The sequence below is a fragment of the Chiloscyllium punctatum genome, chromosome 9 (assembly GCF_047496795.1).
Source record: "Chiloscyllium punctatum isolate Juve2018m chromosome 9, sChiPun1.3, whole genome shotgun sequence".
Lineage (NCBI taxonomy): Eukaryota > Metazoa > Chordata > Chondrichthyes > Orectolobiformes > Hemiscylliidae > Chiloscyllium > Chiloscyllium punctatum.
The window spans coordinates 36,397,207-36,424,679 of record NC_092747.1 but is presented as its reverse complement, the minus strand read 5'-3'; the positions used below and the strand labels follow the sequence as shown (position 1 = coordinate 36,424,679).

At 37.1% G+C, this 27,473-nt stretch overlaps 1 protein-coding gene across 3 annotated transcripts in view; it reads right to left on the bottom strand.

Moving 5' to 3' along the window:
• Positions 1 to 27,473, bottom strand: part of LOC140481289 (uncharacterized) — an 88,560-nt gene that overhangs the window by 29,839 nt on the left and 31,248 nt on the right. For all 3 annotated transcript variants that reach the window (XM_072577234.1, XM_072577233.1, XM_072577235.1), the window contains exons 6-7: positions 24,662 to 24,811; positions 825 to 2,575 (exon numbers count right to left, since the gene is read on the bottom strand). In XM_072577234.1, the coding sequence (XP_072433335.1) occupies positions 825 to 2,575; positions 24,662 to 24,811 (1,901 nt within the window). The remainder of the gene's footprint in view (positions 1 to 824; positions 2,576 to 24,661; positions 24,812 to 27,473) is intronic.

Here is a 27,473-nt window from a genome sequence, read left to right as displayed (position 1 = left end):
AAGCCTAAAAGGTGACATAAAAGCTTTTCAAAGTGAAGTTTCCATGGTGTAAGGGGAGGAAAAACCATTCTCATTGGCAAGTGGGATAATAGCATGGTGCCACTGACATAAAATCAGTTTCAAAAGATCACAAGCAGCGTTCCACTTTATTATTTTCTCCGTGTGAATGCCATGGTTAGTGTGTGAGAACAGCTTCTAGAATGGGAAGTCAACGTTGCAATGTGTTGACATGCAATTTGTCACAGAATGGATTGTTTATCATGAGATAGTCTTTATCCTCTGCATAGAATTGGTAGGATTGGGAATGCTCTACATAAAAATGTGGTCTTTGAAAGGAAGATTGGAAATGAATTAAGGATGAGGAACTTAAAGGATTTTCTACAATGAGTAAGGTTGTGAAAATAAACAAGAATTTTGAACAGTCAGTTCAAGCATGATAGGCCAAACGAACAAGCTACAACAAAGTTAACATTTGTTCGAGTGACTTCCAAGATATTAATAATTTAAGGGATTCAGGAAAGCAATACAGCCACTTTCACAATATTTGTTACCATCATGAAAAAGTAATATTAACAGCTGAACATAGCTTAGCATTTATAGATAAATGACACAAAGAATTGCTGCATCTATTTAGACTATAAAAATTTCAATTTCAACACAAACATCACTTTAGTATTAAAATTAAAAGCACTTCATTTTTAATTCAACTAACACATTTACTTCAAAAGAGCTGTGCAAACCAGAATCATTATGGATTCAAAGGATGATGTAAGTAAGAAAGGAAGAAAAACATGCTTTAATTCACTGAGCGTATCTCCACTTACCAGGGTCAATACCAGGCGACCCAAACAACTCTACAAGCTGTAATGCAAATTCAAGTGATAACTGTAGTTCAAGAAAAGGGCATTTTTCGGAGAACTTTACAAATTCTTGGTCAACGGTTTGCCTCGATTTTTCTGATGGTTCACATTCGACACATGGATTGCAGGTTAATGCACCATATTGTTTGAACTGAGACAAATAATGTTTTTTCTTCATGTTGTCTAAATTGTAACATAAAGCTTCAGAAGAACTGGAGATGTTTGCATTGGGCAAAGACATTGAAATTGGTTTTACTATGAAAACTGTTTTGCTTTGGTTCAATCTAGTCACAGAAGAATTAATAGGATGGACGTGTGTTTCATTTGATGGGTCTGAAAGCAAATCATTCTGCGTTGTTTCACCTCTGACGGAATGCCATGACTGTGCATTACATGACTCATCTTGCATCTGTTTTATTAAGCTGTTTTTAGTTTTACCTTCCTTCTTTACACTATTATAGGTTGTTTTGCATAATGAAATGTTTTCACAGAATTGAGAACCCTCAACAGCAGTTTGGTCCAATTTTACATGACACATTCCTGTATTTTCCAGTTTACCAAGCTTTAATTTTGCTATTTCACTCTGAAAGATATTAGTTGCTGACACACTGTTCATTGGTTTGGTCACACTCAAGAATAATTCATGTCTTCTGTTTTTTTCCAAGTCAACTGGGATATTTCGAGAAATCTGAAAAGTAGGTGCTAATCTGTAGAATCTTTTTTGTTTTCTTCTGGAATTTATCCTGGACAACGGTGGATTATAAACATAATCTTGCAATATAGATATTTTCTGTTTATCAGTTTCGTTAATCCATTTATCAGTACCTAAACTGCGTTTTTCTTTCATACCATCAGCTGCTTCAGAAAGAATGTTAGAAAGTGCAAATGATTTCATTTTAGAAGAGTTATCTTGTAGGCTTAATTGCAGAGCACAATTGTTTTCTTGACAAACTCTCTTATTGGAAGAGCTTTCAGGACAAAGGAGACGATGAGACAATGGATTATTTTTAATTTTCAATAAATTAGTTAAAAAAATTCTGCACAAAATTAGATTGACAAACTCCTTTCTTTTACAATCTATGACATAGTCTTCTAAAGATGGGATCTCTACAGGTCGCTGACCTTGAATATACTCCAATGATGCTTTCTTCAACAGACTTCCAAACTCAAATGGGTGATGTATAGAACCAAAATGGGCTTTTTCACTTTTGTAAATACAACATTTCAGTTCCATAGCTGTACAATTTGCTTCCCAGCAAATATTTGGTAAAGACAAGACATTTTCTAAATCAAATGAATCTTCAAAACTTTCTAATAGATTTATGTATAAGTCAAATGATGGCTCAGGCAAAACATTTGTCATTTTAAAATGTCCTTTAACAACTTGTTCATATTTAAATGGTTTGCAGTTAAGAATCTTCTCTACTTGTGCTCCAATTCGATCTTGAGAAACTCTCATTACAGTTATCAAATCAGTAGCATGAAGGTTTTCTGATTCACTGTGCTCTTCATTTGAGAGGTCATCTTCATGTTTTGTTGCATGCTGCTCCCAATATCCTGTACACCAATGGATTTCAGTTTTCATCTCAGACATTTTGTTTTGGCAAGATTTCACTTTTCTGTGTCGCCTGTGCTTTTTCTTTTTCTGTGTTTCCCCTCTTGTACAATTGTTTACAGGAGTGTGTACCTTTGGTTTCTTCTTAATTTTCTTTTGCCTGAAAACAGAAGTGAAAACAGTAAATATAACTTTCTTTAACGATTAACAAAATTATTCAAAGTTTTAATAAAACTTGTATTTCTGAAGAAAAGCTTTAAATAATTGTGAAACATACAAAACTGCATTTATCATGTAAAACTTCTACTTGTCCTTGCTTTTCAACTCTTCAAAGATTTTGTTCAATTCTCTGCAAAGCTAATTGCAAGTCACACTTTTGCCCAATACAGAACGTCCTCCCTTCCAACTCCTCCACTGACCTGACTTTACTCACTATACCAATGGTAATCAGATCTTATGCCAACTGGCCTCAAACTCTGGAAATCCAATTCTAATATCAATCAACACCTTCCTTAAAACCACTTTTTTCTCTGGGATTTCTCATAATAGTTCCGTCTTTTAACGTGGGGTACATGGTTTTATTGTAAACCTGACAACTCTTTTGGGAATATTTCTAGTTAATGGGCCTTAAATAATACAAATTCTTCTGTGCATAATCCACAAGTGATAAAGGATCATAAATACCCTTGCATTTGAGGTTGCATCAAGGGATAACTTATTATGAATTCTATATTCCTCAAAACTCTATGAACAGTATACTGTCACAACTGATGGCTTCAGAAACACATTCTCAAATTTATTCACAGATACCAATGCATACAACATAAAACTAAAATTACATTAGTTAAAACAAATACAAAAACCATTTAAAAGGTTAAAACTAACATTTCCTTAAGTTCCGAGAGATAGGCAAGTTAGGAAACATGGATGCGTAGCTCTGATTATAAAAATGATGGACTAAAGATAATAGAAAGGAAAATCAGTTCCGAAATAGGAATACACAACGTAGCACTGCAGAGAGGGTACTGGAGCTGACATGGAGGAAGCTAAACAACAGCTGATATTCTTAGAGAACAATGCCTGGTGCATGCCCAAGTAAACCTCCTCACCCAGAATATTTCACTTGAAAACTGTTCTTGCTACTTTGAGATTATCCTATAATCACTTTCAAGAAATACCAACCCTACTAATAAACCCACAATCCTTACCCTTATATGCACAGATCTATCCAATCAAATTCACAGCCATACACTCTCATAGATGTAACTCAGGTCGGTCATCAGCATTTACCAAACTCCCAATCAATGTATCTCCCAACATAAGAGGGTGCCATGACAATGGCAACAGGTCACAAAAATTCATTCTTCAAGGGAAATAAAGGACAGCAGATTAAGAATCTAATACGACCCAATAAATTTTTGAATTACGTTTTCTATTAATGCTCTGTAGATACAACTCCTATCACTTCAGCAGAGTTAGACGCAGGCTGCTTATTCACCTGCTGGAGCAGATGAAATGGCAATGGTGGAATATCAGTATAGCTATGTGACCCATTAAGGTCCCATCAAAGACTGCAGTGACAGAATGTCAATTTGGCAGGATGCAGCATGCACCGATCCATTCAAGCAGACAAAAAAAAAGTTAGTGATTTTTTTTGAGGGATGAGGCTTCTTGCCTGATAAGGGACTCTACTGCCATCAGCCGTCTCCCTAATTTTCTTCTCAAAGCCACCTATTTAGTAGCAAAGTGCTACAGCTACTAATTTGGGTTGCATTTAAGGGTGGCATACAGCTATCAATGGATGACGCTCTGAATACTGGCAACTACTACATTCAGGTCATTGTTGTGGGCCAATTAATGTCCTGTCACATCTGATTCTCCATGAGGTTTGCTACTCTTAACAGAGATGGTCATCAATATAAATACCTGTGATATCATAACCCTCATATTAGAGATGATCATATCTATTTACTGTGCAAGAGTGCAAATTGTCTCTGGAAATGTCTCAGATACACACATAATAACCATGGCTATTCTTTTAGGTTATAACACCGGTGGCTCAACGCCTGTTTCTGGTTGAGCACAGCTTGAAGATTCCTGTGTTGCAAGAGATATCTGGAGCTAGCACCAGATTCTTCTAGAATCTTCTTTGTGCAGATGTGCTTCCTCTGACCCTTCTTGTCTCACTAGTCAATGAAGCTTACTGGTAATAAATGGTAAAACAACTTATAAGTTTTCAGCAAAGAGGCATGCACTTTGGTACAAAAATATGCTTATCTCTTAAAAGCAAAATAAAAGAGATATTAGCTTAAGACTGGTTAACTACTCAACAATAGGTGAAAGACAGTGCTATTTCATATGAAATTAACTAGGTTTGTGGTATATGACTACATACATAGAACTGACAGAGACATTCAGATTTCAGTGTGTGGTGCTCCTTCAAAGCTTCCAAGTTATTCCTTTCAGGTCAACTGACTTGTATATTATTTCCTCTCAAGTTTTCTTTCCCACCTTGTTTAACCAGTTGTACTTGTTTAAGCATCTGCATATGAAGTGCATTACAATCCCTTCTCCTCCAAAGTCTCTAGACTTCACAAATTTAATTGATTGGGAAGCTTTAAGAATTCTTCCAGATCGTACACATGATGGATTCAGAGGATTAGTGTGCTGCTGCTTTGAAGATGGCTGATTTGAAATGAAATCCTGGACGATTGTGAAGGACTGTTCTGACGATGTTTCATCTTCTTCATCCCATGGCTGCAGCAGTAATGTTATGTTTAAGCAGTACTACAAGATTTCTGCCACAGTTTCAAGTGTGTGGACACATTGCTGTTCCATCAATTATTGTATCACTATCATTTATATTGAAATTTACTAACTAAATTCAATGTGTTAGATCCATATTTGGCAAATGTTTAGTGTAATGATGAATGCACAGTTAGCAGTCTGCTGTTGTCTCTAATGCTTTTTTTTATAAGTGACTAATCATACAAATTTTGAAGCTCATCAGTGGAATCAACTTTTTTAGACGCATAGGTAGCCGAGTTTTCGGCTCGCTTGCCATTAATAATTCAGACTGCAGTAAGTGTACTGAATCATTCGTTCAACAAAGCTGCATATAACTCAGTGTTCTTTCTCAATGAGCATGCCACAACTTGTATCTCTTGTTTGGCTTTGCCATTAATTTGTGGGCAACTTGTCAAGCTGATTATGGATTAGAGTCCAGAAATGGCTGCAAATTTGTCAAATGACTCATAAATAAATTGCAGTTTACCAGACATGAATAGCGAACTATTCACATTGGACTTTGACAACTTCATCAGTGAAGGCACAAAGTTAGTTCTACTTCAGTCCAAAAAGAGAAGTAATTGATAGCAGCAAGATAGGAGCATTCATTGAATGTAACTGGGTCAGTTCTCACCGATTTCCACAATCTAGAAAGGAAGAATTTGGAATTAGTGGCTGGGTACGGTACTTCTGTGTATAGCTCACATTTCACAAGCAGCTGAGATGTTCTACTATTTTTGAGATCTGTATGGTGGCCATGGAAGTCAAAGGTCTGGCTCTGCATTTGGTAATTTGTGTCTGTTAACAGTCGATCACAAGTATCAGCTAACTGAAGGCAGGACATTCAGTCTGTCAAACACCAATAAATCATCTCTAATGGTAAAATATTACTCATATTCAAAGTAAATCTTCATAGTCAAGCTTTGGATTTTTAAAATCCAGACAATCTTTGGTATAATAAATTGGTAGATGGCTATACAGTGTGGGTTTTTTTCTCTTTTGATTAAATTGGTGTTATTTTGCTGGTCACTGTACAACTATGGCTTGGATGGATGAATTCCCTTTTACATCAGTCTTCATCTGCCATTGGAAGGTTGTCATTAGATGCACTGGAGAAGAAACCTGTTGATGGTTGCAGCTTCCTTGTATTTGGTCTTGTAGACAAAACTTATTTCGTAGAAGACAAAACACCTGTATCCATGGAGGCATCTTTGCCAATTCTTCAATTCTAGGAGGGACATGAATAGCTTATGGTCAGCTTCTAAAAACCATTGAGGCTATATATGTATTCTGAAAGTTTCTCACATCTCAAATGACAAAGAGGACTTTTCTCAAAGACAGGGTAATGTGTTTCAGTATCAGACACTGTTACTGATGCATAATGTACTAGTCTCCTGTAACTTTCTGACTGTTCCTCAGGCAGTACTGTGTCTTTAGAAATGGCTGAAGCACCTACAACACAACAAATAGATATGATGTGTTATTGAAGGTCAGGACATCTGTGGAAATCAGGACGTGTCTGATTATTCAAAAAGCAGTGTTCAGCTGCACCCTAAAACCATCCTTGTGATTTAAAAAAAAATTACTGCTTCAAAGTTTCAATAGTGGTTATGAAATGAGCAAGAATTTTGCCAGCTAACTTATCATGCTTAAAAATCTTTGTGAATCAAATACTCATTTTAGAATAAGAAACTCCTTAACAGCTTTTGTCTTCTGTGGATCTGACTTTATGCTGTCTTTATTAATGTGATATCACAGGAAGTGGATAGATTCTTTGGAAAACTCTTCATTGGAGTAAGTTCATCAGCTGGAGACTTTTTAAAAACAGTGTCCACCCTTTGATCATGTATTAATATGTTCTCCACATATTACTCCATACAATCCTTGTAATATGTTGAAAATAGTAGAATTGAGGATTCCAGGGATACAGACAATTTTGAACGGCAGTCTGTTTTAACAGTATTTCACAAATAGTGTTAAACAGATGTGATGAGCATTTTTGATTATTCGTTGAATGGGAACTGAAGGAACTTGCTGTTAGCATCAGTAAAAATTCTATTTTTAGACCATTTGAATACATTCTTTTTGATAATGGTTAGAAGATGGATTTCTTCAGTCACTGCCTTGTTGAGAAGCTAATATACATCTTATGGATCCATTGGATTTAGATACAATAATCATATCGGAGGAACAGTCTGTTGGCTTTGTCACTTGGTTATTTCCTCTGGTTGTTATTTTAAAAACTTGATTCATTAGACCGAGTGAGGACTTTTTCCTGGATGTGTCGATACATAATAGATTGGCATCTTTTCAAGTATGATACTATGGTCATATCAGGAGTGTGCCCATTCCTAGCATCAACTGAGCACATTTCTTCTCCAAATCACTTACTTAGCTCTTCAATTCTGTGAGGGCACTGGAGAACAAAACATACTTTCTTACTCAGAGGTGAAGTCTTTTGGTTCATGATGACAAAGATCACTTCACAGAACATGTTCATTCTTAACAAACTTGTCCCAAACCTTTATTCTTGGGAGTTATTCTACCTGCTCTGCATAACATCAAATCAAGAGGTTGAAACTCTAGTTTTCAGACAAGGACTTTCGTCACGTAACATAGTAACACTCACTCCAATATCAAGCTTAAATTGAATTGGATATCTATTGACACAAAAGTGCTCTGCCGTTCTGGTTCACAAGGGTTGACTATTTCTCCCAGGAAGAGGTGTGGTAATTCTTTGAACAGAGGGATGAGATCATCTAAGGATGCACGTTCTGATTGAAGTACATCTTTTGCTCCTCCAATGGCATTTGTAATAAAACACTGACTTCTTTGCAGATGTATCCAACATTGCTTCAGAATTGCCATTGTTTTTTGCACAATTTTTGAAAATGTACATTCCTTAACAAGACATGCTTTTCTTTGCCTTTTTTGCTCTACATCTTGGACAAGCACACATAGCATTTAAAGATTTGGAAAAATCTTTGCGTTAGTTTGTCATGAGATATTTGCAGCACTTATACTTTATGAAGTTAATAGGATGTGATGGTCTTATGAAGTAAATTTGTCTTTCTGTACCCCAGATCTTTCTTGGTTGTTCTGAATTTCAGCTTCTAATACAATCTGGATGAAATCTTTTTTCAGTAAGAGCTCTTCCTTTGACTGCAAAAAATCTGAAAGAGATTAATCAGAAATTCCAATAATTCAGTTCCTAATTAGTCTGGTTGTAATGCTCCACATTCACAGGATTCAGCCAATGCATCAAGATCATTGATGAAGTCATCAACAGCTTCTCTTGGAATCTGCATATTTTAATGAATTTTTCTCTTTCCATAATTGGTTCTTTAAGTAAAACAATTATCAAATGCTTTTCAGCCAAAAAGATATCAATATCTTAATTTGTTGTCCATAAATAACATGGTTTGCTAATGGTCCTGTAGAATAAAGCAGCATTTTAACTTGTTCTCCTTGGTGTGTATAAACCAGAAACAATTCTGTATCTCAGGAGCTGTTTCTTCCATGCTGATCAATTAGTTCACTAAATATGTCCCTTCAATCTGCCTGGGATGTAATAGTTTTCTTCATTTGTTTGCTTAAAACTGCTCACATTAAATTGTAAAAGCTTTTTTAAAAAAAACAATGAATTACATTTTGCTGTATCTTTGGATTTTCTTAAGTACGAATTGTGGTTTCAATTAAAATCTATAAAGCTTGATGGAATTTCTTCCAGCTTGAAGAAATTTTTTGTAATTCCAATTACACTTTAAAGATTATTCAATAAAAGCTTTATATTATAATAATTGGTTATTATATTGCACTCAAAGATTCTTTCTCCAAATTTTCTTTGAAAATATTTTAAAAATCTATATTGTTAAGTTATTTCTTCAATTATGTTTTGAATTAATTTATGTGAGGACCGTAAAACTGCCATGTAATGGTCATTTCAGCAATTTAATATTGTGATATCAGGAAATAAGATGAAGGATTTGTACCATTGTACCATTCTTCTTTGTGGATGTCCCTCTCTTTTCAACAGAATTCTGCTACTTCCCTCAACTCATTCACACCCTATTTAATGAAAAGTTATTACTGCATTTTGGTGCCTTTAAGTACTTTTGGTTGCACAATAAAAAATTATTGAAATTTATTCCAAGTAATTATTTCCAACAAAATCTTCTTTGTCATCAACTTACTTATTTAACCAAGACAAATTACAAGAATGAAATTGTTTTAGAAGAATTTTTCTTAAGCTTATAACTGTATTTTAAACAATAATATTACTACTCGAGTCTTGCCTGAAATTTTCTGGACCCATTGAGGAGTGTGCATCTGGTTGGAGGAGTTCAAGATTTATGACAGCGCAGAGTACTGGTCTTCCTTTCAAGATTCCACGGCCTCCTGCCTCATCTCATGCTTGTTCTCATACTGCACACATTGGAGCTGAAAGTGTTGAACCTTGCAAAACAGTAGTTCAAGCTAGCATAGCTCAATCAACAAGCGTGTGTGATAACCAATGTTCTCACAACGTTTCAGGGGCTACATATCTTTCCATTTCCTGTTGCCACCCTGACAAACTCCAGGTTTTCTTCAATAGTAACATCACGCCCACAGATGTAGTTCCATCCTGGATTCTTTGTTTCTCTTGTTTGCAATGAGGAAAACATGTGAACTCGGGAGTGAGAGGTTCAATGATTACTGAGGATGACGGCTGTTCGAGATGATTTGCTCTAAGGAATGGTACTGAAGGGGAAAATAGGTCGACTATGCATTTTGGGTTTGAAGAGGTAGCTGGAAGAAGAAAAGGGGCAGCAAAGTATTAGTCAAAGACGTGCTATACCAAAGACTGTTTGCGAGGTAAAACGGCGATTGTTGCCACCTTGAAGTTGCAGGATACTCACCTCATCAGATCTAGCAAGGTCACCGAATCTTTTCCAGGACCCTAGTACCGCAGCATTCCTGCTGCTTACCTCCTCAGCAACGTGATACCACGCCAGCTTTAACAAACTAGCTGACTGCCTCCTGCTGTACTCTGTAAAGAGCATTGTCTTAATATCATTAATGTTTGACTCTATCCTGGAAGTCATGCTACAATGAACTAAATGTACACAGCTTTCCCACATCTTACAATCATGATTCCGCTCTTTACTTTCTCACATTGCTGGTTTTCTCCAAACAATCCCAACATGGTCAGCACTGATAAGTCCCTTCATATTGAGAATCATTATTACTATACTAAGCACCTCAGCATACCTTCCCTTTCTAATTATTCTGGGGAAGTTCAACCAGAAAGCGCTTGCAGGAACAGATAGGCAGATGCATACTGGCTTAACCATTCAATCACAACAATACAGGAAAATAAAGAAACAAGATCTGGATTTCTTGCAGTCCAGCAAAAACAAACTATGAAAAACAAGTGGGTTACTAATTTATAGGAAAACAATGACAGTACAATTTGGTGCTTATTGTTAAATATAAAAAAAGTTACCCAATGAGCTACTTTTTAAAATAAAGAATATAGAATTGTTATACAGGCAGTTATTTATGAATTTCTGGTTTCTATACTAGAGACAGAAATACATAGTTAATGGAAGCATCAACAGCCTGTACAATGATCTGCTGTTCTTCAGTAAAGATAGCCATTATCTAATCCAATTAACCAAGGGCGTGAGCACCCAGTCTGTGCTCAACAAAGATAAATTCCTATTATGCATGCAGCATTTCAGCTTTTAGTCATCAAACATTAAATACAAAATCAATGAACTTTGGATCATTTTCATTTATGGCATCTTTTTAAACCATTTTGGTTAAGACATGCAGCATTGAGGACAGGTTCAACAAATACACAGTCATCAAACATTTCTAGGGCACAATAGTAATAAATTGCCAATTTTTCAAAACATTGTCAATTTGGTTACACCATTCTGTGTGTCATAGAGGTTATGAGTTCAAGTTTCATGCCAAGGTTTCGAACTCCTAATCTAGTTGGATGCTGCAGTGCTGTCAGTGGGTGATGCTTTATTTTAAATTGAGGCACATTCTTTACTATACTAGGTGGATTTTAAGTGTCATTAATCAAAGTATAGTTCTCAATCTATACCAAAGGAAGGTTTATCTGTCCTTTCTATCTCATTGTTGTTTGGAGAGTTTCACCACAGCTAGGCTAAATCAGTCATTAAAGTGAAAAAAAGCAGAATACGGCAGATATTACAGGTTTGAAATAAAAACAGAAATTGTTGGAAAAACTTAGCAGGTATACTGGTTTTTCACTAGACAGAAGTTGCCAGACTTGCTGGATTTTTCTAGTACTTTTAAAGCCAGTCATTGATTGGCTGTAGTATAACTATCATTGCAAAAGTAATTCACGATGCACAGCACTTTTGAAGCATTGATGAAACACATTAAAAATGGAAGTACTGTCAACAATAAAAAATACAAAGGAGAACAGATATTTATGTTCTCCCTGAGTTTTTGGCACTACTGATCCACAAAGTGCACATATATACCATATAAGTCCTTTAACAATACATAGAGGGGCATCATATGGCTATTCTCAATTTAATGATCAAACTTGAATAATTTAAAGTAAAAGTACAAATTGACGAATTCATAACATACAGAAATGTTCACCTTCATGGGATTTTTTCAATTGATATTTTCAAAAGGCGAATTAAGTGTCAAATTAGTTTAATGAAAAATAGAAATTGAAGACTTGCGATCAGTCACACATTTCATTTTTAGATTCACTTTCCTTTATGACTCAACTTCATTTTCAACCTATCATACCTTTATTAATTTTTTAACCTTCACCCTTTATTTTTACTCGACAACTGACCTGCACTCGCCATTCACTTGGACAGAGCCACTGAAGATTAACATCTGCAAATTTGAGTTTAATTTTCAAAAACAAAAAGTGCTGACCATTAACAAATCATTAGAAGCACTAACTCTCCAAGAGTTCCAGGTGAGGACATTTATTCAATGAGTTGTCAGGGATAAAAATTGGGACTCCAATGGTACAGTGGTGGTGTCCTTTTCTCTCAGTCCAAAGCTGGTTCAAGTTCCACCTGCAGCAGAGGTGTTTAAGTAATATCTCTGAACAAGCTGATAAAAAATACCTTCAGGTAAAATCTAGGGTCCTTGTGGTGCAGTTTTATTGCCTCTATCTGTAAGCAGGAGAACTGTGTTCAAGTCCTCATTTTCCAGGGCCGTGTATTAGTATCTCTGAACAGGCTAGGCTTAAAAAAGAAACAACCAGATTTGCGGTACAGTGGCAGTGTCTCAAACTCTGGACCAGGAGGCCTGAGTTCAAGTCCTAAGTGCTCTGAAGGGGAGTTGTATCATTCAGAGAACAGGCTGATAAGAAAATCTCTCAGAGATAGAAACTAAACGTTTTTTCAAACCATGTGTACAGCAGCAAACTTTGGTCTGTTAAGATGTTTCCCCACTGCTCCAGCTGATGTGGACATCATCAAATGTGAAGTTTTTTTTAAACTTGCCATATGTAATAAAAATATTAACATTCATATTCAAGTACTTCCAATATTCTAAGATATTCCTTCTTCAAAATTTCGACTGTACAAATTGTACAATGATTTCCTCTTTAAAATCCAACTGACTCATTCAGTGCATAAACATTCCAATTTGCACACAAAGGATTAAATATTTTAAACATTTTAAATTAGAGCTTGTTTACACTGTCGTCAATATACTGGAACCAAACCAAAGAATAATCCAATGGTCTGATCCTTTTCTAATTTATATACCCACAAAAATTACTAAAATGCATGTAAATATTATTTGGTGACATGGTTTTGATCATAACTTTGAGGTCAGCTTCCCAGGACAAAAATCACATTTACAAATCTTTATAATGAATGCCCAATTAATACTGCTGATTTTAGTTTTACGTGACTTTGTCTTTGCTTCTACCAGAATTAGCATCAATGAAATAATAAAGATTGTAGTCACAATTCAGACCTGAGCCTAGTAAATTGCCACCTTGATTTTTTTTTTAAACTTCAAGTTGCTCAAGACAAAAGTTCTACTTAAATTCCATAAGGTCCCACATAAAACAGTTACAGCACAAGAACTGTTGGTCTTGGGCATAATATATTAGTTGTCCAATGCTGCATCCTTTATAGCACGAAACAGTCAGGATAAACAGCTCATGTTGGCAAACTCTAACAAATACACTGGGGATTAGAACTGCAGGCTCAACTATTTACAAGCCACACTCATGACTTGGATGAAGAAACAGACTATATTGTTGTTTGATTTGCTGATAATACCATGATAGGTGGGAAAGCAAGTTGTAAGGAGAACACAAGAGCCTGAAAAGGAAAATCAACAGTTGTAATGAGTGGCAAAAATTTAGCAAGTGGAATATAATTTGAGAAACTATGATATTGTCTGGTGGAAAAAACAAAAGAGCAGGATATTATTTAAAGAGAGGCACTGCAGAATCTTGCAGGTCACTGGAAATGTATTTGAGGAAATTAGCATATCCCTCATAGTAATTCATTACATGGGGATGAAGTGAAAAGTAGGTTGCTTTTCTGGAACCAACAGGGAATTGGTGAGACCATACTAAAGTGTATTCTGCAGTTTTGGTCTTCTTTTTTAAGCGGTAATACACTGCAATGAAGCAGATCAGTGGAAGTCCCAGGGCCGATTTCTGGGATGAAGAGATCTGACAGGAAAAGACTGAGCAGGTTGGCCTTTTATTATTGTACTTGAGAAGAATAAGAGGTGAGTTTTTGAAAGAAAAGCTGATTTGGGGTTTAACAGTGCAGATGCTGAGGGAACATTTCCCAGGATGGGGAAACCAGAACCAGGGACTATGCTAAAAAAGGGGTGCTCTAATTAAAAATGGAGGTAAAGAGAATGTCTTCAGAGGGTTGTGAACTCTTTAGAATTCGCACCAACTCCCCCACCCCACACATCGAGTGTAGAGCAATTTGGGTCAATGATTATATTCAAGACTGAGCTAGACAAATTTTTGATCGACAAGGGTGTTAAGGATAATGTGGGCAGGCACAAAAGTGGAGTTAAAGCATAATCAGATGTGATCTTATTCAATGGCATAGCAGGCTGAGTGTTCTGAATGGCACACTCCTGCTCCTATTAGCGTAATCTCTATCATATATTTGCCAACAAAAATTACCATAACTTGCAGTTCAAGTACGTATGAAGTACAGAAAATAGTTTCAGAATATGCAAAATGTGTAAAATCTACATCAAGGTATTCAACTCCATATTATGAAATAGATTTAGATAACATACCTTGTCGGGGACTTTTTGGTCAATTTAAAAGGCAAATAAATGACAATAATGTATCCTCAGGGTAATAATGAAATTACGCAAGCTTTCCACTGAGATCCACATGAAAAATTAGATTATATATTAAGATCTTTTTGACCAAGTGAGACACAAATACAAGAAAATACAAGTAAAACTGGATATGAAATTCTATTGCACTTAAATATCCTTAATTCAGTTTATTTTAAAAAACCCAAGGTCAGTCACATACTGTAATTTTGGTTCAAACTCATCTTTCACATGGTGAGCTCCAGAATCAAAGTAGTGGGGTCTGAGTGAGAGAACGAATCATGTGTTTGTTCCTCCATGTCTGAAAGCTATCAGCACAAGATGAACACTGGCCTGGGTAAGGAAATTAGTCATCTAGCTCCTGGAGGAAGAGAATGTGTTATACAAACTGAAAATGAAGTTCAATTAAAACTACCCGCCAAGAGGTATCAAAACATCAACTCTGACAAGCAGAAAATGAAAATCCAATACCAAGTCTTAAACAAGACTACAAAATCAATACATCTGATTTTATTCTTTAATGTTACTATTCAATTGGGCAGTTCAGTGAATGCATGGATAATGACTTTATGTGGACATATTATTAACAGTTGAAAGGTTTTAATGTAGACATGTGCTTCAAGTCAATAGAATAACCATCAAGACCCAGGGTCAAAATTGATATCACACAGACAACTGAATGTTATCCTGGAAAAATGCCAAGTGGAAATATAAACTTTCCTAAAAGGACAGATCACCTTTTGCTTAAAAGCAAAAAGGGATGGGTGCTGGAAATCTGAAAGGAACATAGAATGCTGGAGAAACTCAACATTTTGGAGCATCTGTGGAGAGAAACAAAAACAGTTAATGTTTTGAGTCCAGTATGACTCATCTTGAAAACTGTTTTTGTGCAGTGTTGTATCAGACTCAAAATGTCAACTTACCCACTTACAAGTAAAGGGCTGATTGGTGCATGCTAATAGCATTCCACTCCCATGCACTCCTTGGATTATGGTTATAAAAATGAAATTGCACGATTGTAAAATGTATTCCTGCTTCTAGTATCCAAATAGATATTCCAATCTCCAGAGGCTTAAATGCAAGCCTATGTTCACAGTTGAACATATCATTTAATGCACCACTCTTCCAATTTGATGCCCCTTCTTTCACTCAAACATGAATTGCACTGCAGAGTAGTTTTTACTAATATTGCTCTCAAGTGTTTTCTAGTACATGAAATTCATTACACTGTTATGCCACATAATGAAAATCTGCTTCTGAATACATGTCCAACAAAAGAAAATTGTTCAACTAGAAAGAGTTAAAAGATTAAATAAAGCAGAAAATCGCAAAAGAAAAACTGAATGTTTCTATGGACAATTAAAAACTGACATCCTACTGTTCCAAATGCTACATCTTATTGAAATTAATTACTATTTAATCTGGGTGATTTGAATGTCTGAATGGCTAATTGGGATTTTATTTGCAAAAGAATAATAATTCTGAGAATCTACTAGGCTGTGATATTAAGATCTTACAAATCATTTCAACATGGAGCTTGCGAGAAAACCAGCATTAAATAGTCAACAATTCACATCACAAAAAATCTCAGTTTTAAACTCCCTAATTAGCATTTCAAGGTGTTGATTTTGGACAATGTAGATTTTTTTTCCCAAAAGTTCACTGGTATATTATTTTTGTAAATGAAACATTTACAGGTTGGACCTTGGCATCACAATTTCATGTTGATTGCTGCTTACTAGATCTTTGTGGAGATAATGATCTAAATTAACCCTGATAGTAAATCCAAATTCCTATAAGGATAAATACAATGGCTTTTCCCTTACACGTTCTGGACATGACAGCGGTCCAAACTTAGAACTCTGAAGAGTTGCTTTTATAAAGAGTTTGCACACACCAACAATCCAACTCCAAGTCAATTGGATACTCAATCTGACAGACTACTGACTCAGAAGTATAATTCTAAATTTACAACATCACAGTTATCAAGCATAGACTAGTCTATGTAGAAAAAAATTCATGTGTTCACAATAGAAGTAATTAAATTGTCAATTCTTTTCTTGCAGTGCCTTCCAGAATTAATTCATTCATTTAAACAAGCATTTGATATTGCCTGACTGGCAGACAGAAGCAAGTAACCAATCAGATTCCAGGATTTTTGGGAATAACCATTGGTAGTTAGTGGGTGATTGGGAACCTTTTGCAGTGGAAGGACAGACCAAGGTTTCTTTGCTTCTGCAGTCGTGGAAGGCCAGTTCTGGGGATTCTGCCAGAGATGGACAGGGTGGGACAGAGGGTGCAGATGTTTTTATTTTTTGGATTCTCTGAGATTTGAGACTGGGGGGTTCGGGTGCAGAGCTGAAAAACCCCAAAACTTCACAGTGCCTTGTAAGAGCTTAACCACTCTTAGAGATGAGGGATTGAAATAGAAGGATTTTTTTTCAAACTGGGCCTCCGTGGGAAGCTGGCTGTTCCCACTATGTATCTTCCACTAACAGCCTCTGCTTGAATTAATTCCTATGATACCATCAAGTTAGGTAGGCATCTGTCTGCTGTTAGGTGCAGCCTCAGTCAAGGCCTAAATCATCACTTAAAATATTATAGTGGTCAGGCATGGAGGCAGGAATGTTTATTAGGTTGTTGATCCTTCATTTGGACTCCTCTACTCCGGGGTAGACGGAACTAACACAAACCTGAGGGCCAGTTAGGACACTGATTAATTTTCCAGAAGAGTGGGAGCAATTATGATATGAATTAACAGAACATGCATCAAGCAGATTTCAGTTAAAAAGAGAGTTAAATATCTCTCACCACGAGTAACTTAAAAATTAAGCAGTTCATGCATGGACCTATAACTGCACATTTTTAATCCAGCAATTTAATTCCTTTTCCTACAGAATAAACTTACAATTATAACAATTTTAAAAGATGTATGGATACAAAATGTAAACTCTCCAAATGGAACTGAACAGGAATTCAAAGTACAAATTGAGTACACAGTTAATCATAACAGCACAATATGGAGTTTTGCTCCTAACTTTAAGCATTTTAATAAACAATTCATTAGAGATATAATGCAAACTTTTACGTCAAATTTCTGTACAAAGTACAAATATATTTCAATAAATTTACTGCATACAGATAGACATACAAACGAATAACAGTATATACAATTCTCTATAATTTATCTAAATTTGAAGCCTTGAAAAATAAATATTAATTACATGGTAATGAGAAATGGTTATAACATAATCACTTTAGGGATGCCCTTTGAACTAAAAGATATTTTAAAATAAAGTGAATTTTACCAACATCTCTGGAATTTATCAGTCATCGAGCTACTGTGAAACTGAATTGACAGTTTATCAGCACGAACTGCTCCAATATAAAAATATATTACACTGATCCAACACTCAAATTGTTTGAAATGATTGCAAAATTTATGATTGATTAAAATGTTTTGACAGTATTGATTTTGATGTTGCTGAAAAGAGCAATGTTGATTAAAGTTTTTCATATTGTGCTATAAAGACAAAAAGGCAAGAGAATGTAAAATTTCAAACCATTATAACAATTTATCCTACAGGGGGAAAAAAAAAGTGCTATTTGGCTGAGAAATTGATTTGCTTACACATTGCCATAGAGAAAGCAATAGGGTTCTCTAAGCTTCCAGCTAAATCAAATCAGGAACAAGGCTTGGACATGTCACATTTATTTGCAAAGAATGATCAAAGAACAAAATAGGCATATCAAAATGGTTTTCCACCAACATATGCCTCCACCACCATTCCCTCACCACCCGACGCCTGGGAGAAGAACAGCTCATATTCCACCTCGGAACACTTCCACCCCAGGGCTTCAATGTGGACTTCATCAGTTTCTTCATTTCCCCTCCCCCCACCTTACCCCAGATTCAACCTTCCAGCTCAGCACCACCCTCATGGCCGGTCCTACCTGCCAATCTTCCTTCCCACCTATCTGACCTATCACCTTCATCCCCACCTCCATCCACCTATTGTACTCTTTGCTACTTTCTCACCAGCCCCACCCCCTCTCAATTATCTCTCCACCCTGGAGGCTTCCTGCCTTCAGTCCTGATGAAGGGCTTTTGCCCGAAATGTCGATTTTCATACTCCTCGGATGCTGCCTGACAAGCTGTGCTTTTCCAGCACCACTCTAATCGAGACGCTGATTTCCAGCATCTGCAGTCCCCACTTTTGCCTATATAGTTGCAAAGTCAAACCAAAATGTCAACTGGATGTAAATTTGCTCACTGAGCCAAAAGGTTCATTTCCAGACGTTTCGATACCTTACTAGGTAACGTCTTCAGTGGACCTCAGGCGAAGCAATGTTGAAAATTCCTGCTTTCTATTTATATGTTTGGGTTTCTTTGGGTTGGTGAGTCATTTCCTGTGGTGATGTTATTTCCTGTAGTGAAGTCACTTCCTGTTCCTTTTCTCAAGTAGATGGGGTCTAACTCGATGTGCTTGTTGATAGAGTTCCGGTTGGAATGCCATGACGCCCTCTCTCACTAGTTTCCTCACCTATGGATGAGGAAGGACACCACTTCGACTGGGACAATACATCCATCCTAGGACAAGCCAAACAAAGACAAGAATTCCTAGGAGCATGGCATTCCAACTGGAACTCTATCAACAAACACATCGAGTTAGACCCCATCTACCACCCCCTGAGAAAAAGAACAGGAAGTGACTTCACCACAGGAAATGACATCACCAACCCAAAGAAATCCAAACATATAAACAGAAGGCAGGAATTTTCAGCATTGCTTCGCGTGAGGTCCACTGAAGACGTTACCGAGTAACAAAATGTCTGGAAATTAACCTTTCAGCTCAGCGAGCAACCCTACGTCCAAAACCTCAACCTAAGCTACAAATCTTCTCAAAACTCGCCAAAATGTCAACTGTTACATGTAATTCTGCGCTTAGGTAGCATTTACTCAATAAGCAATTGCCATAACAGCTATTTAAACAAACTTAAGATAATCTGTCGAACTCAACACAGCTCATTCACAAGGAGTCCAAAAACTAAAGAGGGATTTCTTCATTCAGAGGGTGAAGAATCTGTGGAATTCTTTACTTCAGAGTTGTAGAAGCTCAATAATAAAGTATGTTCAAGCCTGAAAATGATATATTTCTGGATATAAGGGAAAGTGAAGACTGCAGATGCTGGAGAATCAGAGTCAAGAGTGTAGTGCTGGAAAAACACAGCAGGTCAGGCAGCATCCGAGGAGGAGAAGAGTTTCGAGCATAAGCTCTCCTTCCTGATGAAGGGAACATGCCGAAAACATCAATTCTCCTGCTCCTCGGATGCTGCCTGAGCAGTGAAGGAGGCTTGAGAAGCCTATGTTTCTGTATATTCCCACTGCAATGCTTCAGGTATTAGGTTCCCTTTGTGCTCTGGAAATAATCTCACTAACTTGACTGAGTTTTTTTGAATAAATTACAAAGAAGATTGATGAAAGCAGAATGGTGAACATTGTCTACGTGGACTCCAGCAAGGCATATGACAAGATTCCAAATGGTAGACTGGTTAGATTATGTGGAATTCAGGGGGAGCTAGCCAAATGAATATAAAATTGGCTTGAATTTGTTTTTCAGGTTGTGACCAGTGGTGTACCACAAGGATTGCTGCTGTATCCACTGCTTTTCATCATTTATATAAATGATTTGAATGTGAATTTAGGAGCTACGGTTAGTAAGTTTGCAGATGACACCATTGCTGGTGTAGTGGATAGTGAAGAATATTACCTCAAGATACAATGTGACTTTGAGCAGATGTACCAATGGGCTCAGGAGTGGAAGATGAATTTCAAATTCAATAAATGCGAGCTGTTGCATTTTTGGAAGGCAAGTCAGGGCAGGACTTATACACTTAATGGTATGGCCCTGGGGAATGTCACTTATCAAACAGACCTAAGGGTGCAGATCCAAAGCTTCTTATAAGTGGAGTCACAGACAGACAGGGTGACGAAGATGTCGTTTGGCATGCTTGCCTTCACTGGTCTGTGCACTGAATCTAGGAGTTAATTTCATGTTGCAGCTGTACAACATATTGGTGAGAAAACTTTTAGAATACTGTATTAAATTGTGGTCACCCTTCCACAGGAAGGTACTATTAAACTTGAAAGGGTTCAAAGATGATTTACAAGGATATTGTCAGGCTTGGGGGGTTTGAGCTATAGGGAGAGGCTGAACAGGCTGGGACTTTTCTCCTGGAATATTGGAGGCTGAAGGGTGACCCTATAGAGGTTTATAAAATAATGAGGTGCATGGATAAGGTGAATAGCCAAGGTCTTTTTCCCACAGTAGGAGAGTCCAGAACTAAAGGTCATAGGTCTAAGATGAGAAGAGAAAGATTTAAAAGGGATCTGAAGGACAAGTTTTTCCACATGGAGAGTGGCGCACATATGGAATGAGCCACCAGAGAAAGTGGTGGAGGAGGGTACAAATATGACATTTAAAAGGATGGGGACATGAATAGGAAAGGTTTAGAGGGAGATGGGCCAAATGTTGGCAAATAGGACCAGATCAGTTGAACTAAAAGGTCTATTTTTGTGCTGTCTAACTCTATGGCTCTATTTGCCAAACAATCAGAAACATTTTCTCCTGTAAATTGTTGTAATAGTTTGAAATTCATATTTTTTTCATTTGTCCTAGAGTTCAAAACAAAAAAAAACTGTAGCAATAGGTCTTTCATTTTATCAACAGTAAGTACTTAAGAGTGGCTTGGATTAATCAAGAAGAGTCCACATAGTTTTGTTAAGGGAAGATTATGTCTGAACAACGTGTTTGAGTTTTTTGAAGAAAGTAACCGGATGTGTAGTTGATGGCAATGTATTCAACGTAGTGTACTTGCACCTCAGCAAGGCTTTTGTTAGGTCCCACATGGGAAACTAATAACAAAGGTTAATGTCCATGGAATCCAAAGGAATTTGGCAAATTGGATCTAGAACTGGCTGAGCGGCATGAAGCAGATGATGATGGTCAAAGTGTTTTTGTGACTGGAAACCTGGGGGGTTCTCCAGGTGCGAGTGTGGGGGCAGTTGCTGTTTGTAGTATATATAAATGATTTAGACTTGAATCTATAAGGGTTGATTAGGAAGTTTGAGGATGATACTAAAATTGATAGGGTGATAAATAGTGAGAAGGATAGCCTTAGAATGCTGGAGAATACAGACAAGCTGGTCAGGTGGGATGATCAGTGACGAATGGACTTCAGTCTGGATAAAAGTGAGATGAAGCTCTTGGGCAAGATAAACAAGGGAGATAAGAATAAGAAGTGGTGAAGGGTAAGAGCCAGGAAAGCACGGAGGGATCTTGGAATGCATGTCCACAGATCCCTTAATGAAGTGGAACAGATAGATCAAGGAGGTAAGAACACATATGGGACACTTGCCTTTATCAGCAAAGGCATAGAGCTTAAGAGCAAGAAGGTGATGTTAGGACTGTATAAAATGTTGTTAGGCCACAGCTGGAGTGTGAGCGTAGTTCTAACATCCACAGTATAAGAGGATGAGATTGCACAGGAGAGGGTGCAGGGCTGAGAAGTTTTAATTGTAAAGAGAAATTAGACAGACCAGGGTTGACTTCCTTAGATCAAGAAGGCTGGGAAGGGTCTTGATTGATACGTATACAATTGTGGGGGCATAGACAGGGTCGGGGGGGGGGGGGGGGGGGATCTTGGAGGGATCAATAACCAGGGTATATAGATTTAAAGTAAAGGGCAGATGGTTTCGAAGGGAAGCTTGGAAATATTTTTTAACCCAGAGGGTGCTGGGAATCTGAAACTGACTGCCTATCGGGTGGTAGAGGCCTCATAATATAAGCAATATTTTGATGTTCAATTGTGATGCCAAAGCATTCAAGGCTATGGGCCAAGTGCTGGAAAAATGGGTTTAGAATGGTTAGCTGGTTGTTTTGGACTGGCCAATTAATTTGTGTAACGTAAGGAGTCAGAGATAAAGTTTTTGCAAGGTAAAATTGGTTAATGAATAAACATGATACCAGGAGAATGCTACTGCCATTCATTATTACTCTATATTTACATTCACTTGAAGATGAGGCCTGGCTTTACTGTCTCAGCCGAGAGTCAGCATCTCTGCCACTCCACAACTCAAAGTATCTGCCTAGGTTTTGTGCCCAACTAAGTTTCTAATGTGCTTTTATTGCTTGAATCCATGGTCTACTGACTCAGAGGCATGTGCTCCGAGTCAATCATGACTGAGAGTTTAGAACATAAGTGGGCAGGAAAACAACTTATATACAGAGAGTTTGATTATGTGCATCATAAACATAACTTAAAAAAAAAAGGTCACAGATTCACTTTACTTAAGAACTGTTAGTTTTAGGCTTAAACTGCGAAAAACTCCAAATATCATGAGAAGTTAAAGGTCCTACCAATGTTTCATTTAACAATTCAGTATGAAATTAATTCATATAGAAACTTAGCATGCTCTTTCTTTATACATCCTTTGGGAAAGTCCACAGAACTTAATTTATCACAACCTTTCCATGAAGTTCAAGACAGAGATTGATAGATTTCTAGTTACTAATGACATCATGGTTTTAGCTCAATCTCCAGAAATTTACTTTACTCAGTAGGAACTAACTGTAGAAATAATTAGCAAGCAGGTTAATTTCTCCTTGGTGCCAGCATGGTAGATAGGCAGAGCTCATCCACTCCAGGTTGGCAGCATCCTTATTTCTATGTACTTTTTGTTTTCATTTTATTTTCTTTCTTCATCATAAACGTCCCAGCGATGTCAGTAGGATTTGGCTGCTGCGTTAGCAGTGTGGAATGGGACTCCTGGCAGCTGTCGGCCCAGAGTGAGAGACTCCTGGCAGTGATATGCCTGGAGCTTGGACTCTTGGCGGCAGCGGTGCGGGAGTCTGGACTCTTGGTGGCAGTGGTACACTCGGAACCTGGGGTCCTGGTGGTGGTGAAAGGCCTGCAGCCTAGACTCGTTGTAGAGTGTCAGATAGCAGCAGAGCCAGGGTCTCTTGGGCATTGGCGCCATCATTGTTGGTCTCAGAGCACAATTCTGAGGACTGGAACAGCTTCCAGAAACATTGCAGAAGCCCTGGAACCATGCTTAAGACCCAATTTAAACAGAATATTAATGCTTATTTCTTTTTATAGCTCAAAATGGTGCTGGATTGTGGTGACAAAAACCATTACTGTACCTTCAAGATACACATGACAATAAAATTATTCTTCATTAAATGAGCTACAATTTAACAATTCATCAAGCTAGGAGATGCAACATGTCCAACTGCTTTCATATAACAGGGTACTCCAACTGCTGCACTTACATGGTCACTTGATGTTCAGAGACACCACACACACAGTACGAACAAACTTGCAATGGGCCATTCAAATGGAAAAAACATTCAATGTCCCAACTAATAACTAAACTCTGAATTTCCTATGAAGACTTTTCAATGAACTTCATAATTTACAGCATAATTAATTCCACAACTCTTTCATACAAATCTGGGTCATCTTGACTTCCTCCAAAGACCTATAAATATTCTCATCTGGAAAATAAGGACCATGCTTAACTTCTGAACAGAAGAAAATACACTAAATAAATAAGCTCTGTAATAAAAGTATCTGTCTGATCTTTCAGCATATCATTTGTTACTGTACATTTCAAACAAATCATTAATAGGTCATTAGCTGACTGCTTTTTAAAGCATTATTCAAACAAGTAGTAATAAACTTGTGGGGAAATAAACATGGCCAGATTACCGGAATCTCCTTTACAATTCATTTTTACGTACCTTTATATTCTGCTCATATTTTGTCATAAAAATCCATGTACAAAACTACAAATATTTCATACTTCAAATAGAAAAGGGTACTGAATAAAATAATCTTTTCAATGTTATGTTGCCTTGGACATAGTACAAGCTGAAAACAAGTGAAGAGTTTTAAAAAATAAAAGTCTACCAAAACAGTTATCTGTTTTTCAGTGTAATCTGCATATTTGAACATTATAAAAAGTGTCATTGTAAGATAGTTCATGAAACAGTTCATGAAGCACCACTTGTGCTATCTGTTATTCATTAAACTGACAGAAGATCTAGTATCAATAGGTCCTTCCCACCTCTGCCTGCAATGTGGAAGAAGATCTAGCAAAACTTTATTGTTGCGAGAAGGCTCCACTGCATTCAACACTATTTCTGAAGAAATAGGATATTCAAAGCGCTCCATCATTTGAATTATCTTCTCACGTGGAACTCGATGCTTATTCCTCCTAAAAGAGAGAGGATAGTTTATCACAAAACATTTAGAAAACATAATTGAAAACCATTTAAACAAGACTTAACCCCATTTAAACTTATTATTGGAGATATAACAGTGCCAATGATTCATTCATATACTTACCAGCCTGCCGTTCTATGCAGCTTGCCTAAGGAAAGATATACAAAGAGTACTGCAGAGGTTCAGCAGACAGATTTCTGAGATTGTGGGACAGTCCTCGGAGAATAGATTGAGGACACTCGGCTTTTGTATCCCCTGGAATTTGGAAGAATAAGAGGTGATCTCAACAGAAATCTACAAAATTCTTACCAAGATAGAATGGGGTTTGAGTCGAATAGAGTCTCTGAATAAAAGACAAGCCATTTAGAACTGAGATGTGGAGGAACTCCTGCACAAAGGTTAATGAACCTTTGGAATTCTCAAACTCATAGGGGCTATGGAAGCTGAATCATGAAGTTCAAGACAGCGATTGATAGATTTCTAATGACATCAAGCAATCTGGGATAGTGTGGGAATATGGCATTTGAGGTAGATGATCCAGAATAGTAGAGAACGCTGGAGTTTCTGGTCCTGTTTGTATGTTCCTATGACCCTATTTTATTCATGAACAATACTCATTTTACATTCAAATGATGCCATACAGTGCCTATGTTTAAATTAAACCACAATACAAAAATATTAACTTGTTCTTCCCCATGCATTTAGTTTTCTCACCAGATTCTGATTCCCCTTTTCTTATCTTGTTTTCAATTCTGAATGAATGGGCAAGCAACTTAGAACATTTGTAGAGGTACAAGAACAGACCAGATGGTTAGTTCTCTAGTAATAGGTCTACCCATCTCTCGATCTCTGTAATTACCCTTGATAACATAAAAGATATTTGAGGGAAAGCCGAGAGACAACAACACAAAATTGTTTAAGGCGATGTTAAGCAGATATGCTTTAAGGCATTTGAAATGAAACGGATAGCCAAGCAGAAAAACTTTGAAACACATTGCTAATGTTCCGGTGCATTACAGAAGTTTAGTGAAACAAACTATGCATTAAGATGAACAAGGATGAGAACAGTCAAGTAGATGCACTGGAAGTTGATCAATCAATAGAGATCAGTGAGAACAGTGCTGGGTAAGTAAGTGGTGACACTGTACAGGATAACAATCTCATGATTCTGAAGTTGTTGAAATTTGTGAGAATAAACTTCAGAGATTGTCAATTAGGGTACTGAACAAATAACACCTCAAATAACACAGCACACAGATTAAACCTCAAGGTACTGAGCATTTGGAGGGACGTGGAGTTGTAGGAACACAGGTCTGTAGAACTAGGTGATTTTGGTGGCAGACTTAGAACATCTATTAGGATAAAAGGAGAATTGTAGGAATTGAAGGCAGCTATTCAGCTCTGAATCTACTCCACAATTCCTTTATCAATAGTGGTTCCATCTTTTTAATTCCAACTCCCTGCTTAACTCATATACAATAATTCCAAGTAATAACTAAGTCACAGAAGACTTGCACTCATAAAATGAACATTAGGGAAGAGGAATGTGCATGCGCATAATATGAAGTAAGGCACCTCAAGTTGGGAAAAACCTCTGACTTGGGTTGCAGTCAGTGCAACATCAAAGCTGCACAGGTTGGCAGAAAAGAAGTGAAACTGTATTTCTGCTGCATACACCGGCAAGATATCCCTTTCATTACATGAACAGTCAAGTGAAAGTATATTGACAAGAAAAGAGAGACAAAAGAGAAAGCCTAAACAATTGTGCAAAGACATTATTGTGTTGAAAGACGCAAATGGAAGTGATTTAACGATTAAGCTAGGGGACAGGATTGGAAACATGAACTGCACAATGGTCAACAGATAGACTCTCATCCAAACATAAGCACTGCTGGAAATAGTCAGGTTGGCACTATCTGTGGAAAGAGAAACAGCATCAACATTGCAATCTTTTGACTTTTCATCAGACCACTAATGTCTAGTTCTGAAGAATCATGCCAGATTTGAAACATTAACTCTGTTTCTCTCTTTAAACACAGTACAAGACGTGCTGAGTTTCTGCACCAATCTATTTGTTGTTAATGGGTTTACATTGAGCTTCATTGTTAAAGTGTAGCAAACTGATGACCAAGGTCAGAGAGATTTGGAGCTGAAAATTAAAGTTAAAAGTGACTGGAAGCTTGGATGTCATAGGTATGAACTGAAACTTGGTACCCTACCAAATGGTCACCCAATTTGTATTGAGTATCCTCCAAAGTATAGAACAGTTTGTAAGCAAATGCTCATACTAAATTGAAGTTGTCCCAATGAAGTGCTGAAAACAATGTGTGGAGCTTTGGATGATGAAAGAGAAGGTAAAAGCACAAGTTTACATCCTCTGATCATGCATGGGAATGTGCCTTGAAAAAGGCAAATTATTATGATGGAGGAGTAAGCCAGTATGTTGTGGAAGAAATGGCCTTCCAAAATGCTTAAAGAAGTTGAAAGGTACACAAGAACAGAGTACCTTGAAATGCATGTTTACAGATCCCTAAAGAAAGCAGACAGATAATGGTGGCTTGCTGCAGGCAAGGCCTGTTTATATACATGTATGTTTAAGTGGAATCTTTAGCCCTCGAAGTGAGGAGATGGGTGTTAGCAGTTTGATGCATTAA